Here is a 15,895-nt window from a genome sequence, read left to right on the forward strand (position 1 = left end):
TCATCCTTTTTGTCAGCCACAGTCAGTGCCCGTATGGAATGCCAATCCAGTTGTATTTTCCGGATCCATTCACGTCCCAGTAATGGTGGTCCTCCATCTTGCAATACATACAGGTCTAGTTTTGGTGTTTCCTTACCGTTATATATAACGGTCACCCTTATTTTTCCTTTGGGGTAGACTTTTTGCCCCGTGTACGTCTTCAAAATAATTTTTGTGTCTCTCAAGGGTATGTGTGAGAATAGCCGCTCGTAGTCCCGTCGGTTTATGACTGTTAGGGCTGATCCTGTGTCCAATTCCATCTTTACCTGGACTCCTGCTATCTTGAGAGTGACCCAAATGGTTCAGTGATCCTCCATTGTGATCACATTATGTAGTTTCAGACAACTCAGTTCCCTGCTTTCGGAGTCGTTATCACTCTTTTGTTCGTCTGAACTATTCTCCGTCATCTTATGTACCTTCTGGTACTTTCCTTTGGTAGGTTTCTTATTGCTGGTTTTCTTTCCTGACCTGCAGACTCGTGCTATGTGTCCTACTTTTCCACACTGTCTGCACACTTTGTCTTTGAACCAGCAATCATTCTGGTCGTGTGTTGTTCTGCCGCAGCGATAGCACTTCTCTGTTCCATATGACATTTCGTTTGTGCCATATTCTTGCAGTCTCTGTTGTATCTCTGCAGCGCCCCGTGCTGCTGCTTTATATGATACCACAATGCTGAAAGCCTTTTCCAGCGTAAGGTCCTTTTCAGATAAAAGCCGTTTCTGGGTTCCTTCACTTTGAAGCCCACACACAAACTTGTCCCTTGAGGTATCTGCCAGTCCCGCTCCAAGCTGGCAGTGTTTTGATAGTTTGCGCAGTTCTGTTAAATAATCAGCATTGCTTTCATCCTTATGCTGGTTCCGTTTGTGAAACTTGAATCTTTCTGCTATCAGCAGCGGTGTGGGGTTTAATTGTCCCTTTAGTATCGTTACTATGTCTTCAAAACTCTTTTCCATTGGCTTCCTTGGGGTTACTAGATTTCGTAATAAACCATACGTCTTTGCACCCATTAAATTTAACAATACCGACGCTTTGTTGTCATCCGACACCTCATTTGCCTCGCAGTACACCTCTATTCGTTCGACATATGTAGTCCAATCTTTGACTTCATTGTCAAATGCGGTGATACTGCCACTCTTCGGCATTTTGGGTGTGGTTTAAAATGGCATCTCCCGCGCTTTCCTTCCTCCCCCGCTGCTGCTGACGCCGCTCCCGGCGGTTCTTGTGGCAATGGCGGCGCCCTGTAGGTTTCACGCGCTTCTCTCTCTCCCTCTCTCCGACGCTGCTCGGCCCCTGAACACTGGCTGCACCCTGTGCACTCTGCCCTCTCTCTCTCTCCCCCGTCGACGCCGCTCGGTTGGGTTCTAGCCCGCCGCTGTCCGGGAAGGGTCTGCGCACTACCTGTTGCCAGCCCGTTTCACTGGACCACCTCGACTGGAAAGCCAAGCCTGGCTCTCGACAGCCTCCCCCGCAATTCTCAAGTCTCTGCTGGATGACTGGGCGGTTGCCCGTGGTCGACGCCCGAGTCTCTGGCCTTGACCTCCAATCCACTGATCTCCAGGAATGAATCCCCGGGAGGTGATGCAGAGTTGCAGGTAGGTTCGAACCTGCCTCGTCGCCAATGTTACGTCCATGTATAATCAGACACAGACCGCGGAGAATGGTACAAACGGTGTTTACTCAACATGGCTCAGACTGCAACTGATCTGTACAGATTACTACTCGGCGTTATATACAGGTGTGGTCACTGCCGGTACTACAGTATACATGAGCTGTAAAAAGTAGTTTCCCCCTTAAAGGTACATACATTGCAGCATCTAAACGCGGAAATCCTCATACAAAAGCAAAAGACTGCGGATGCTGGAAACTGACGAAGGGTCATCGACCTGAAACGTTAAATCTTTCTCTCTCTGCAGATGCCCTTGACCTCCTGAGTAATTCCAGCATTTTCTGTTTTTATTGCGGAAATCCTGAAGTTGTGGTCAGTCATTCACTGCTCCGACACTGGCTGCGCTGTGGAAGCCCCTCCCACCCCATAGCCAGCAATCAGTGTAATCAGGCTTTACTGCATTAATATTGCTGTTAAATACCCCATTAAATATTAAGTCTTGTTGGAATAGGTGGAACTAGGGTATTAACAGTGTATTGACTGGTAAACAAATGTTCTGGCCCCAAAAATCTATTTTTTATATTTGTGGAGTGTTAAATTTCTCCATTATGATAAAAATTACAATTTTTAAAAAACTTAAATTTTTTTTGGTTTGTTTATGATATTTCAGCTTCTTTCTACCTCATCCCATGCGAGAGTCCCAATCTTTACTTCGCTCTCTGACATTTTTTAAAAGTCCAGATAAAAGCAATGTCTCATCACCAGTAGCAGAGCATAAAGCAGCAGGGGAAACAGCGCTGACCTGATTGGAGACACCAGGAGTGGCGGAACTGTCGACGATTTCCCCCAAAAAATGACGTCACAGGACAGCAGGTAGGCAATTGGTTGGTGAGTATTAAGGTTTTTTATCTCTCTAACCTAGGATAGTGGTTTAAACTAGGTGGGGGAAACTATAACTATCAAATTTATAGCTTAACTAGTTAAACTATTTAATATATCTATAAATAATCATTGAATAAAGACTTTAACTAATTAAATAAATAAAATAAGGCCAGTCTAAGATATGGCAGGGCAGGTTGTGAGTCTGAACTGCAGTATCTGGGAGTTTGTGGACGGCGAGACTGTCCCGAGCAAACACGTCTGCAGGAGATGTCTCCATCACGAATCGCTCCGCTCAGTCATTGAGCTGGAGTGCAAGGTGGAGACACTCCAACACATAGGATTATATTACATAGGATTACATAGGATATACGGCACAGAAACAGGCCATTCGGCCCAACCAGTCTATGCCGGCGTTTATGCTCCACACGAGCCTCCTCCAGTCTTTCCTCATCTAAATTTATCAGCATAACCATCTATTCCCTTTTCCCTCATATGCTTGTCTAGCCTCCCCTTAAATGCATCTATACTATTCACTTTAACCACTCCCTGTGGTAGCGAATTCCACATTCTCACCACTCTTTGAGTAAAGAAGTTTTTTCTGAATTCCCTATTGGATTTCTTGGTGACTATCTTATATTGATGGCTTCTAGTTATGCTCTTCCCCACAAGTGGAAACATTCTCTCTGTATCCACTCTATCAAAATTTTTCATAATTTTAAAGACCTCTATTAGGTCACCTCTCAGCCTTCTTTTTTCAAGAGAAAAGAGATCCAGCCTGTTCATCCTTTCCTGATATGTATACCCTCGCATTTCTGGTATCATGCCTGTAAATCTTCTCTGCACCCTCTCCAGTGCCTCTATATCCTTTTTATAATATAGCAACCAGAACTGCACGCAGTACTCTAAGTGTGGTCTAACCAAGGTTCGATACAGGTTTAGCATAACTTCTCTACTTTTCAATTCTATTCCTCTAGAAATAAATCCTAGTGCTTGGTTTGCTTTTTTTTTATGGCCTTGTTAACCTATGTCACAACTTTTAGTGATTTGTGTATTTGTACTCCTAGAGTCCTTTGTTCCTCTACCACACCGAGACTCGCAACCTCCAAGTGATGTGACCTCCCTATTCTTCCTACCAAAATATACCTCACATTTATCTGTGTTGAAATTCATTTGCGAATTATATGCTCATTCTGCGCATTTATTAATGTCCTCCTGTAACTTGTTGCAGTCCTCCTCAGTATTGACTATCCCCCCCAATTTGGTGTCATCCGCAAATTTAGAAATTGTGTTTTTGATTCCTATGTCTAAATCGCTAATGTAATGTGAGCAGCAGTGGTCCCAGCACTGATCCTTGTGGAACACCACTACCCACCTTCTCTCACTGTGAATAGCTACCTTTTATTCCTACTCTCTGCTTTCTGTCCTGAAGCCAGCCAGCAATCCATTCTGCTACTTGTCCCCAGACTCCGCGTTCTCTGACCTTTGTCATTAGTCTCTTATGAGGTACCTTATCGAAGGTCTTTTGAAAATCCAGATAAATTACATCTACTGCATTACCATTGTCTACTCTGTTACCTCTTCAAAAAATTCAATGAGGTTGGTCAAGCAAGACCTTCCCTTTTGAAATTCATGCTGACTATTCATTATTATAATTTTGGTTTCGAGATGTTCTATTTTCTCCTTTAGTAGGGATTCCATTATTTTTCCTACCATCGATGTTAAGCTGACTAGTCCATAATTCCCTGGATATGTTCTATCCCCCTTCTTAAATATCAATATTATGTTAGCTATCCACCAGTCCTCTGGCACAATACCTGTTTCTAATGAATTATTAAATATGCGTAGTAATACCTCTGCTATCTCTTCCCTAAATTATTTTAAAATGCATGGATGCAATCCATCCAGACCAGGGGTTTTATCCTCTTTGAGTTTGATTAATTTATTTAATATATCCCCTTTTTTAATTTTAAGTGCAATTATCTCATTACTAATCTCATCATCCAATGTCATGTGCACCTGCTCTATCTCCCTGGTAAATACTGTAGCAAAATAAATATTTAATATTTTTGCCATCTTTCTATTGTTACCTGTAGTATAATCCTATCCCTTTAATGGCCCTATTCCCATCTCAACTTTCCCTTTTTTTATTGATGTGCCTATAAAATATTTTACTATTTTGTTTGATGTTCCTTGATAATTTAATTTCATAGCTCCTAATTGTTTTTTTGATTTCTCTCCTAATCTTTTCATATTCTCTTTTATTATGCACTCCCCTGATGTCTACGTACTTAATGTATGCCTCTTTCCTTACCCTCAATTGTTCTCACGGCTTTATTCATCCATGGAGTCGCATTATCGTTTAGTTTATTCTTTCCTTTTAGCGGAAACTATTTTTCTTGCACTCCGTTGAACACCGCTTTAAATGTTTCCCATTGTCGTTCTACATTAATTAGCAATCTTGTGCAAGGCCCCTTGGGGCAGAGCGATCATAATATGATCGCATTCTTCATTAAGATGGAAAGTGACATATTTGACTCAGACTAGGGTCCTGAATTTAAATAAAGGAAACTACGATGGTATGAGGCGCAAGTTGGCTAGGATGGATTGGGGAACATTACTTAAAGGGTTGATGGTGGATAGGCAATGGCAAACATTTAAAGATCGCATGGATGAACTACAGAATTTGTTCATCCCTGTTCGGTATAAAAATAAAACAAAAAAGGTGACTCAACCGTGGCTAACAAGGGAAATTGGGGATAGCATAAGATCCAAGGAGAGGACATATAAATTGGCCAGAAAAAGCAGTAAACCTGAGGATTGGGAGCAGTTTAAGATTCAGCAAAGGAGGACAAAGGGATTAATTAAGAGGGGGGAAATAGAGTATGAGAGTAAGCTTGCAGGGAACATAAAAACTAACTGTAAAAGCTTCTATAGATATGTGAAGAGAAAACAATTGGTGAAGTCAAGTATAGGTCCCTTGCAGTCAGAATCAGGGGAATTTATAATGGGGAACAAAGAAATGGCAGGCCAATTAAATACATACTTTGGTTCTGTCTTCACAAAGGAGGACACAAATAACCTCCCAGAGATGTCAGGGAACATAGGTTCTAATGAGAGGGAGGAACTGAATGAAATCAGTATTTGTAGGGAAATGGTGTTAGGGAAATTGCCGGGGTTGAAGGCCGGTAAATCCCCAGGGCCTGATAATCTACATCCTAGGGTACTTAAGGAAGTGGCCCTAGAAATAGTAGATGCATTGCTGGTCATCTTCCAAAATTCTACAGACTCTGGAATAGTTCCCAAGGATTGGAGGGTAGCTAATGTAACCCCACTATTCAAAAAAGGTGGAGAAGAGAAAACAGGGAATTATAGACCGGTAAGCCTGACATCAGTAGTGGGGAAAATGCTAGAGTCCATTATAAAAGATGTAATAGCAGAGCACTTGGAAAACAGCGACAGGATCGGACAAAGTCAACATGGATTTACAAAAGGTAAATCGTGCTCGACTAATCTACTGGAATTTTTTGAGGATATAATTGGTAGAATAGATAAGGGAGAACCAGTGGATGTGGTGTATTTGGACTTTCAGAAGGCTTTCGATAAGGTCCCACATAAGAGATTAGCATGTAAAGTTAAAGCACATGGGATTGGGGGCAAGGTACTGACTTGGATAGAGAACTGGTTGACAGACAGGAAGCAAAGAGTTGGAATAAACAGGTCTTTTTCTGAGTGGCAGGCAGTGACTAGTGGGGTACCGCAGGGATCGGTGCTAGGACCCCAGCTATTCACAATATATATTAATGATCTAGACGAGGGAACTAGATGTAATATCTCCAAGTTTGCAGACGACACAAATCTGGGTGGGCGTGTGTGCTGTGAGGAGGATGCCGAGATCTGCCCAAATCATACCGAGTTTCTCGGCATCCTCCTCAAAGCACACACGCCCACCCAGCTTTGTGTATGTCGCGAGGGGGTTCGAGACAAGAACAAGGATGTCTTGCTTCAGTTGTACAGGGCCTTGGTGAGACCACACCTTGAGTATTGTGTGCGGTTTTGGTCACCTTATGTGAGGAAGGATGTTCTTGCCATGGAGGGAGTGCAGCAAAGATTCACCAGACTGATACCTGGGATGGCAGGAATGACGTATGAGGAGAGATTGGGTCGATTGGGCTTATACTCGCTGGAGTTTAGAAGAATGAGAGGGGATCTCATTGAAACTTATAAAATTCTAACAGGACTGGACAGACTGGATGCAGGAAGAATGTTCCCGATGGCCGGGGAGTCCAGAACCGGGGGTCACAGTCTAAGGATAAGGGGTAAGCCATTTAGGACAGAGATGAGGAGGAATTTCTTCACCCAGAGAGTGGTGAACCTGTGGAATTCTCTACCACAGAAGGCAGTGGAGGCCAATTCATTAAATATATTCAAGAAGGAGTTGGATATATTTCTTAAGGCTAAAGGGATCAAGGGATATGGGGAGAAGGCAGGGACAGGGTGCTGAATTTGGATGATCACCCATGATCTCATTGAATGGCGGAGCAGGCTCGAGGGGCCGAATGGCCTACTCCTGCTCCTATCTTCTATGTTTCTAAGATGGCCTGATCTCTAGTTGGTTCCTCGACATATCGGTCCAGGAAACCAGCCCGTATACACTCCAGGAATTCCTCCTCCACAGTATTGTTACTAATTTGGTTAGCCCAATCTATATGTAGATTAAAGTCACCCATGATAACTGCTGTGCCCTTATTGCACGCATCTCTAATTTCCCGTTTAATGCCATCCCCAACCTTAGCATTATTGTTTGGGGGTCTGTATACAACTCCAACGTTTTCTGCCCCATGGTATTTCTCCGCTCTGCCCATACAGATTCCACATCATCACAGCTAATATCCTTCCTTACTATTGTGTTAATCTCCTCTTTAACCAGCAATGCTACCCCACCTCCTTTTCCTTTTTGCCAGTCTTTCCTGAATATTGAATATAAGCTACTGACAAACTAAAAATCAGAGAGGTTGCCAAAAGTAGCAACAGCCACTGTTCACTGAGAAGGAATGGTAGCTTTTCACTGGTTTAGAAATCAGGAATGCCGAGAACAATAACTTGATTGGTTTGGGAACATTACCAATAATAGCAGCATTGGGTTGCAAACCAGTAGTGCTGGTAAAGGTAGATTCATAGAAACTTAACAGCACAGGAGGCCATTCAGCCCGTTGTGCCTGTGCTGACTCTTTTAAAGAGCAGTCGTGCTTAGTCCCACATCCCCGCTTTTTGTCCACAACCCTGTAAGTTTCTCATCCTCAAGAACCTGTCCAACTCCCTTTTAAACTTATTTAGGAATCAGCTTCCACCACCGTTCCAGATCCTGACAACTGAGTGAAAAAATTTCTCCTCATCTCCTCTCTAGATTTTTTTTCCAATGATTGTAAATCCATGACCTCTAGTTATTGGTTGACTCCTCAGAGGGAATAATTTTTTCCTATTTACTCTATCAAAACCGCTCATCATCTTGAAAACCTCTTAGGTCACCTCTGAACCTTCTCTGTTCCAAGGAGAACAATCCTAACTTTACCATCCTCTCCTCATAACTGAAGTCCCTCACCCCGGGTAACATCCTGGTAAACCTCCTCTGTACCCCTTCTAAGGCCTTTACATCTTTCCTGAAGTGTGGTGCCCAGAATTGTCCACAATTCTCCAGCTGAGGCCTAACCAGTGATTTATAAAGTTCTAGCATGATCTCTTTGCTTTTCTATTCTATGCCTCTAAAACCAAAGTAACCCATATGCTATTTTAACCACCTTATCAACTTTCCCTGCCACCTTTAAGGTTTTGTGTATATGGACACCAAGATCTCTCTGCTCATCTGCACTTTTCAAAATCATGCCATTTATAGTTAGTCTTTCAATTAGTCCTCCCAAAGTGCATCACTTCACACTTCTCCACATTGAACTCCATCTGCCATGCTTCTGCCCATTTCACCATCCTGTCTGTCATTCTGAAGCCTGTAACTATCCTCATTGTGATCTATTCTTTTGCCATGTTTCTATCATCTGCAAACTTTATAATGCCCCTCCCTACACCCAAGTCAAGGTTGTTTGTAAAAATTGCAGAGTAATGGACACAACACTGACCTTTGAGGAACACCACTGCAAACCAACTCCAGTCTGAAAAACATCCATCCACCACCACCCTTTGCTTTCTGTCAGCCAAATTTTTATCGACTCTCCCCTCAATTCCATGGGCTTCCATCTTCTCAATAAGCTTCCTGTGTGGCACTGTCGAATGCCTTCCGAAAGTCCATATATACATCTGCACAACCTTGATCAACCTTCTGTTACATCAAAGAATTCAATCAAGTTACTCAGACATGATTTACCTTTAACACATGTATACTGGCTCTCCTTGATTAACCCATGCCTTTCCAAATGAAAGTTTATTTTGTCCCCAATAATGGGTTCCATTAACTTCCCCACCACCCATTAGTGGTTAGTAGACTTGAATTAATTTGCAAACTCACCGTAGACTATTCCAATGCTCTCCTGGCCAGCCTCCCACCTTGAATCCTCCGTAAACGTAATCTCCTCCAAAACTATGCTGCCTGTATCCTATCTCGCACCAAGTCCCATTCACCCATCACCCTAGTGCTCGCTGACATACATTGGCTCCTGGTCCGGCAACACCTCAATTTAAAAATCATCAGTTTTCAAATCGCTCCATGGCCATGCCTCTCCCTAGCTCTAAACTCCTCGAGCCCATCAACCCTCCAAGATCACTGCACTCTCCAATTCTGGCCTTTTTGCACATTCTCGATTTTCATAGCTCTCCCATTGGTGGCTGTGCCTTCAGCTGCATAGGCTCCAAGCTATGAAATTCCCTCTAAGCCTCTCTCGCTCTCGCCTTTAAGCTGCTCCTTAAAACTTACCTCTTCCACCAAGCTTTTGGTCACCTATCCTAATATCTCTATGTGGCGAAGTGTCAAGTTTTGTCTGGTAACGCTCGTGTAAAGTGCCTTGGGATGTTTTATGTTAAATGTGCAATATAAATGCAAGTTGTTGTTGTGGAACATACGTACAACAGTAATTGAAAGTTAAGGAAGGGTTCCATCTTTCAAAACAAAGGCTCTGATCCAGGACTAATCTTTGCCCTATGACAGCAACTTGCATTGGATCCTTGGTGTTGCTGAAACCATGTGTATGTCATATTTAGACATTTCATTAAAGGATAGGTTCTATAGTGGCACCATGACCCTATCAAACAGGGTGTCCCAGGATATCATGCTGTTCATTATTGCTCACAGAACCTTAACTCAAGGCAATCTTTTAAACACAAATTTACCATTCCTCTTTCTTCCCCTACCACCCTTTCATCTGCAAGGCGGGGGAGGGGGGGGGTGCAGAGAGTGAAAGTTGGCTTGGGAAATAAGCTAACTTTATAGCAACTTTATTTACTTGCTGAGTGTTGGGAATATCCATTTTACAATGATCTGCCTATCCCATTTTCTTGTGTTGCCCTAAGAAAATACCAGACATAAATACGTTGAATGTGGAGGATATCCATTCTTCTCTTTCCCAATTTTATTTTTTTTGAGCTGCATTATTTTGCTCACTGTGCTAATCCGTTACTGAGGGAGTTTACAACCTTGCCTCCTCTTCCAATGAGAATAGTATTGTTATACCAATGTTCCACATCTAGCCCACAGCGATAGAAAGCTTGGCCACTGTCATTCAAATAAATATTTCTAAAATGTGATGTGTCATATTCCACTAGATCAGCATGTTGCGATACAATAACACATCGTCACTAATTTGCCAACATCAAGTGGAATTCAGATACAACTGGAAAAAACATCCACCTAATACCATTAAATACAGAAAAACCAACTCAAGATGAACCATGAGTGAATGATGCAGCTTAGTTGGGGGGGGGGGGGGGGAAAGGGGGAATTGCTAATATCTCAACTTACTTACCACGTAAATGATGTAATAACCCTAATACTATCTATTTAGCATCAGTCTTTTAAACATATACGAGAGAAGACTTTTTTGGACTACCTGAATTGCCACGTTGAGCTGCACTTAATGTAAACACTGTAAAAGAAGCATTATTACAAGATGATATGACAAACTATGTAATAAAAATTTATTGTACAGAATATCAATTATATTTAATGCATCTGTACTTGCATTTTTCTCATCAAAAAACTTACAAAATGTATTTCATTATAACAGTATTTTTTAAACTGTGATCTTTAACCTTTTCACTAGCACACCTAGATGTAGGTTTGAACACATTGCACATCAGACATCATTGACCTATTTGGTTTAAAAAGTATTGTGCTCATCAAGGTGATGGGGAAATGCTTTCCATTTTAGGCACCCATTGTCAGCATCAAGCACTCCTGGGGAGGTATGGCACAGTTAGGTACACAGCAAAGCTCTCTATACCACTGCAACAATGGGTCTTCTGCCTCAACCTCAGGAGAGCAGCCCTACTGCACAAAGCTAGGGGAGTAGGACCGGAGGACATAAATTAAGTTGGTGAAAATTAAGTTTAAAATAATTAGGAACAATTTCCTTCTTCAAAAATGTGATTGTTTGGGATTATAAATGGGAGAGTCAGGCTACTAGAGTGATGAGCTTCAATGGGCTGAATGGTCTTGTGCTCTTTTGACATTTTTTCACTTCCCAGATCAGGCATTTTGGGGTCTCACTGAGTGCAACGGCAAATTTAACAAAATCGGAAACAGTTTTGTACTGTAAGCCCATGGACTGAAGGAGCTTAAACTAATTTCACATAGGACTCTTGCAGCCAGACAGAGGAGACATTTGTCCCATGAGCCTGGGTTGGATTTGAACCCAGAGACCAGAGATAAAAAGGCAATGTCTAACACACTGCATCACCCAGCCCCTCAAAAAAAAAGGAAAAAGAACAAATTTTACATCATCCAGAGACAGCCAGTAGAAAGTTGAATGTTAATTGGTGCATTTTAAGACATGCAAGGGTTTTGCCCTTAAACCTGCAAAGTGAAAACCATCAACAGTACACACATCAATATGTTGGAGCAATCAAGGTCCTTGGCTCCACAATTAAAATTTATGGCATATATAAAATGAAAGAACAAATTCACTGTTGTGTCATCTTGTCTAACACATCAGAACAAGGGACAGAAAAATAAAGATTTGGCGATGCACCATACAGTTATGTAAAATTACTCCCATTATCAGCACAGCTTATTTCAATGCTAATTTACATCTTCTACTGAATTGGTCACTCAGCCTACTGAGTGCCACAGTTTACAAAGTAAATTCCTTACTTTAGTGCATATTACTTTTTGTAAATAACCAGATTGTTTTATATAAATATAATAAATAAGTTTGTTGCGATGTCTTCAATGAACTAAAGCTGCGGTCTCTTAGTTTTCATCTTCCTTTTTTGTTCTTCCTCCTCTTTTCTCAGCTCTTCTGCATCCTCCAATATACCCAGCTGCAAGCTGCATGAGAGAAAAAGGGGTCAAGTTATATAAAGTGACACACAGCACTCTTGCTTCTTTCTTCAAAGCTCTTCTGTCTCCTGCTACCACCTTCCAGGTCCTCCAACATGCCCAGGTTTAAGGGCAAAGACAATGAGCAGACAGCTTAGTGCACCAGTTTTCAACTCTTGAATCTCAAATGGTACAACATTAAAACAAGTTGCCAATATTGAGAAAGCAGTTTCTTCAGATACCCATCCTCACAATAAACCTCTTATAATGAGGTTACACATCACCCTCATCAGGTTCTCTGTTGTACAGCCTACTCTCATAATAGGACCTCCTTACAAGACAGCAATTTGTGTTGTAATATGAAGCCTAAACAAAATGTGAGTGTGACCAGAGTTCAGTGGTAGCACTCTTATGAATCAGGAGGTTGTGGGTTCAAGCATCACTGCAGGATTCAAGCACATAATTTGGCAAGTTATGATGATCTGGAATGCACTGCCTGAAAGGGTGGTGGAAGCAGTGACTTTCAAGGGGGAATTGGATAAATACTTGAAAAACATTTGCAGGGCTATGGGGAAAGAACAGGGGAATGGGGCTACTTGGATAGCTCTAAGAGTTGGCACAGGCACGGTGGGCTGAATGGACTCTTTCCGTGCTATAAGATTCTATGACAGTACAGAGCAGCACTGAGGGAGTGCTGCATTGTCAGAGGTGCTGTCTTTCGGATGAGATTTTAAACCAAGATCCCATGATGCTATTCGAAGAGTAAGGCAATTCTCAGGTCTTGGTTTACTCCTCAACCAAAACCACCAAAACAAATTAACTGCTCATTTATTCCATTGTTGTTTGAGGCCTTGGTGTGTGCAAATTGGCTGGTGCTTCTCTACATAACAGTGATAACACTTCAAAATAATTCACTAGCTGTGAAGCATGAGGGGTGCTGTATAAGTGCAAGTTTGTTCATTCTTAAAAATTAAAATTCAGTTTTCATATTTTGTTGCAGTATCTTAAAAGTACCAGTGCTTGGCACCATGATGCTGGGTTGATATCCCAGATTACTGGATTGTAGATCTCTGCCACGCCATGGGGCAAGCACCAAGCAGGGATGTAATCTCCTCCCCCTCACAGAAAGGGGAGGGATCATTCCCCAAGATGCTGCTGTGTGCCTCTACTTGGCTGGCACGAGAAGCATTGGCAGAAGCCTGAGAATAGGCTTCCCAGCAACCCACTTGACCACGTGGTATAACCAACAGGAAACTATAAGACAATAAAGGGATTGATGCACCCAGATTTAAAAAAATGCTTTTAAGAAACCTAATTAAGGATGATAAGCAAGTATTACATTTGGGCCAGACATCCTTGTAAACTCATTTCTTACACACAACGTAAAAATGGATACTTCAGGATTCCCTAAGAATCTAGTGAATAAATGCAGCACCTAGTGTAGCACGTAGCCAAACAGACCAGTTTCCTCCCAAGCTCGGTGCTGAATTAGCGGATGCCAGCTAGGGTGGCAGTGGAGATGCTATAGTGAGCCTCGGGATTAGGAAGGGACAAATTAGCAATGGTTCCAACTGCTAACCAGACATCTGCAAGTGTGGGGGACATTGGCCTTCTTTCTGGCAAATAATCAAAGCCTTACACATGAACAATGGCTACTTGAGTAAGCTACCAAAGGGCAACCAGTACCCATGGAGGTTTGATCTAACAAGAAGTCACTGTCTCAAGGGGAAAGGAGAAAATTGCCAAGACATAAAAGTACTCCATCTCACTGCCACAATTCAGTTGCAAAATATACTGTGAAATGCATGAGTACATGGTGATCCCTATTTGTAAGCAGTTTATATCACTAGTGATGATACACTACTTGAAGGCTTAGAAACTTGCAAATTACACACACATGCACTATTTTTCAAACATGTAAAATCACTTTCAGCCCAAGTTCCAAATAAGATCTAGAGGTGACCCAGCACGGAATTTTACCTTTTGGCTTCTTCCTTCTGCTGTTCTTTCCAGCTACTCTCCATGTATCGCAGAGCATAGTCACTTTCATCTCTGTATCTGTAACACAAAAACAGTGCTCAACAATCTCACAGGGACCCACTTCAACAGAAGTACTTTTCAATCCCTGAGCTGTGGAATATGGCTATGTATGGGTGTCTTTATACTATCAGTATCATGATCTTTAGGTTTTTTTTCCCCCAAGCACTCCCATGTCAGGTACAGTTCAATTAGATGCTCACTAAAGCTCTCTCTTACCTACCCTGACAATGTGCCTCATCCCTCTACTGAGCTATCCTGGGGCTTCTGTGAGAGATTGCCAATTATTGCCAGTTTTAGGGGTACTTTTTATGCTCCATCATAAGGTCAGAAGTGGGGATGTTCGCTGATGATTGCACACTGTTCAGCACCATTCGAGACTCGTCAGATACTGACACAGTCCGTGTCCATATGCAGCAAGACCTGGACAACATTCAGACTTGGGCTGACAAGTGGCAAGTAACATTCGCACCACGCAAGTGCCAGGCAATGACCATCTTCAACAAGCGAGACTCTAACCATCTCCCCTTGATATTCAATGGCATTACCATCGCTGAATCCCCCACTATCAACATCCTGGGGGGTTACCATTGATCAGAAACTGAATTGGACCAGTCATATAAATACTGTGGCTACAAGAGCAGGCCAGAGGCTGGGAATTCTGCGGCGAGTGTCTCACCTCCTGACTCCCCAAAGCCTTTCCACCATCGACAAGGCAGTCAGGAGTGTGATGGAATACTCTCCACTTGCCTGGATGAGTGCAGCTCCAACAACACAAGAAGCTCGACACCATTCAGGATAAAGCAGCCCGCTTGATTGGCACTCCATCCACCACCTTCAACATTCACTCCCTCCACCACTGGCGCACTGTGGCTGCAGTGTGTACCATCTACAAGATGCACTGCAGCAACTCGCCAAAGCTCCTTCAACAGCACCTTCCAAACCCACGACCTCTACCACTTAGAAGGACAAGGGCAGCTGACGCATGTGAACATCACCACCTACAAGTTCCCCTCCAAGCCACACACCATCCTGACTTGGACCTGTATCGCCGTTCCTTCACTGTCGCTGGGCCAAAATCCTGGAACTCCCTTCCTAACAGCATTGTGGGTGTACCTACACCATATGGACTGCAGCGGTTCAAGAAGGCGGCTCACCACCATCTTCTCAAGGGCAATTAGGGATGGGCACTAAATGCAGGCCTAGCCAGCGACGCCCACATCCCATCAAAGAATTAAAAAAAAAAAACTTTTTATGCTGTGTGCCAACACTCACTGGGAACTGGGTTTGAGATTGTCCGACCCATTTCACACAAGAGTCTTTACAGCCAATGAGCAGATTTTCATTCTATGGATTTGAAGCCAGGTTGTAAAGATGATAGGTCATTATTTAACCTCTTACACCACCCAGATGCTTTTACATCACATTTTTGCCTCTCGCTAAAGTATAAATGAATTCACGTAACCAGTAAGATACAAAAAATCGATTATACGTGCCTGCTATTAAATCAGCTGAATAAAAATTGAATAATGTCTGTTCTTGTGCTTCTGTCTTTCTTCCTACTAAACAATGTCTTATTAGATCATCTATAAAACTACATCAAATTTTATAGTAAATTATTATTCCATCCCACTGACCACCAGTAAATCTGAAACAGGACTGCTTGTGTTAAAAGGCTACCATTGAACATCCTGCTTGGGGTGTGGTGTTTCACCTTTACCACTCATTAGGTTCATTAAGTATATTGGGCTAGACAGTCAATATCACAGCAGTGGTGCAGTGTTCCATTAGAGCTCAGAAAAAGGCACAGCTTACCCATACTGCTCAGCCAGACTGAAACCATTTTACTGTAT

The 15,895-nt window shown here is 42.5% G+C and overlaps 1 protein-coding gene across 1 annotated transcript in view; it reads right to left on the reverse strand.

Annotated features, from left to right (window-relative positions):
- Nucleotides 1-10,646: 10,646 nt before the first annotated feature.
- Nucleotides 10,647-15,895, reverse strand: part of spty2d1 (SPT2 chromatin protein domain containing 1) — a 43,705-nt gene continuing 38,456 nt past the window's right edge. Inside the window, exons 5-6 of the mRNA XM_086007768.1 lie at nt 13,986-14,063; nt 10,647-12,014 (exon numbers count right to left, since the gene is read on the reverse strand). Of these exons, the coding sequence (XP_085863894.1) occupies nt 11,921-12,014; nt 13,986-14,063 (172 nt within the window). The 3' untranslated portion in view covers nt 10,647-11,920. The remainder of the gene's footprint in view (nt 12,015-13,985; nt 14,064-15,895) is intronic.

Source organism: Somniosus microcephalus, chromosome 15, assembly GCF_052327205.1.
Source record: "Somniosus microcephalus isolate GS21.2 chromosome 15, FLI_Smic_1.0, whole genome shotgun sequence".
Taxonomy (NCBI): domain Eukaryota; kingdom Metazoa; phylum Chordata; class Chondrichthyes; order Squaliformes; family Somniosidae; genus Somniosus; species Somniosus microcephalus.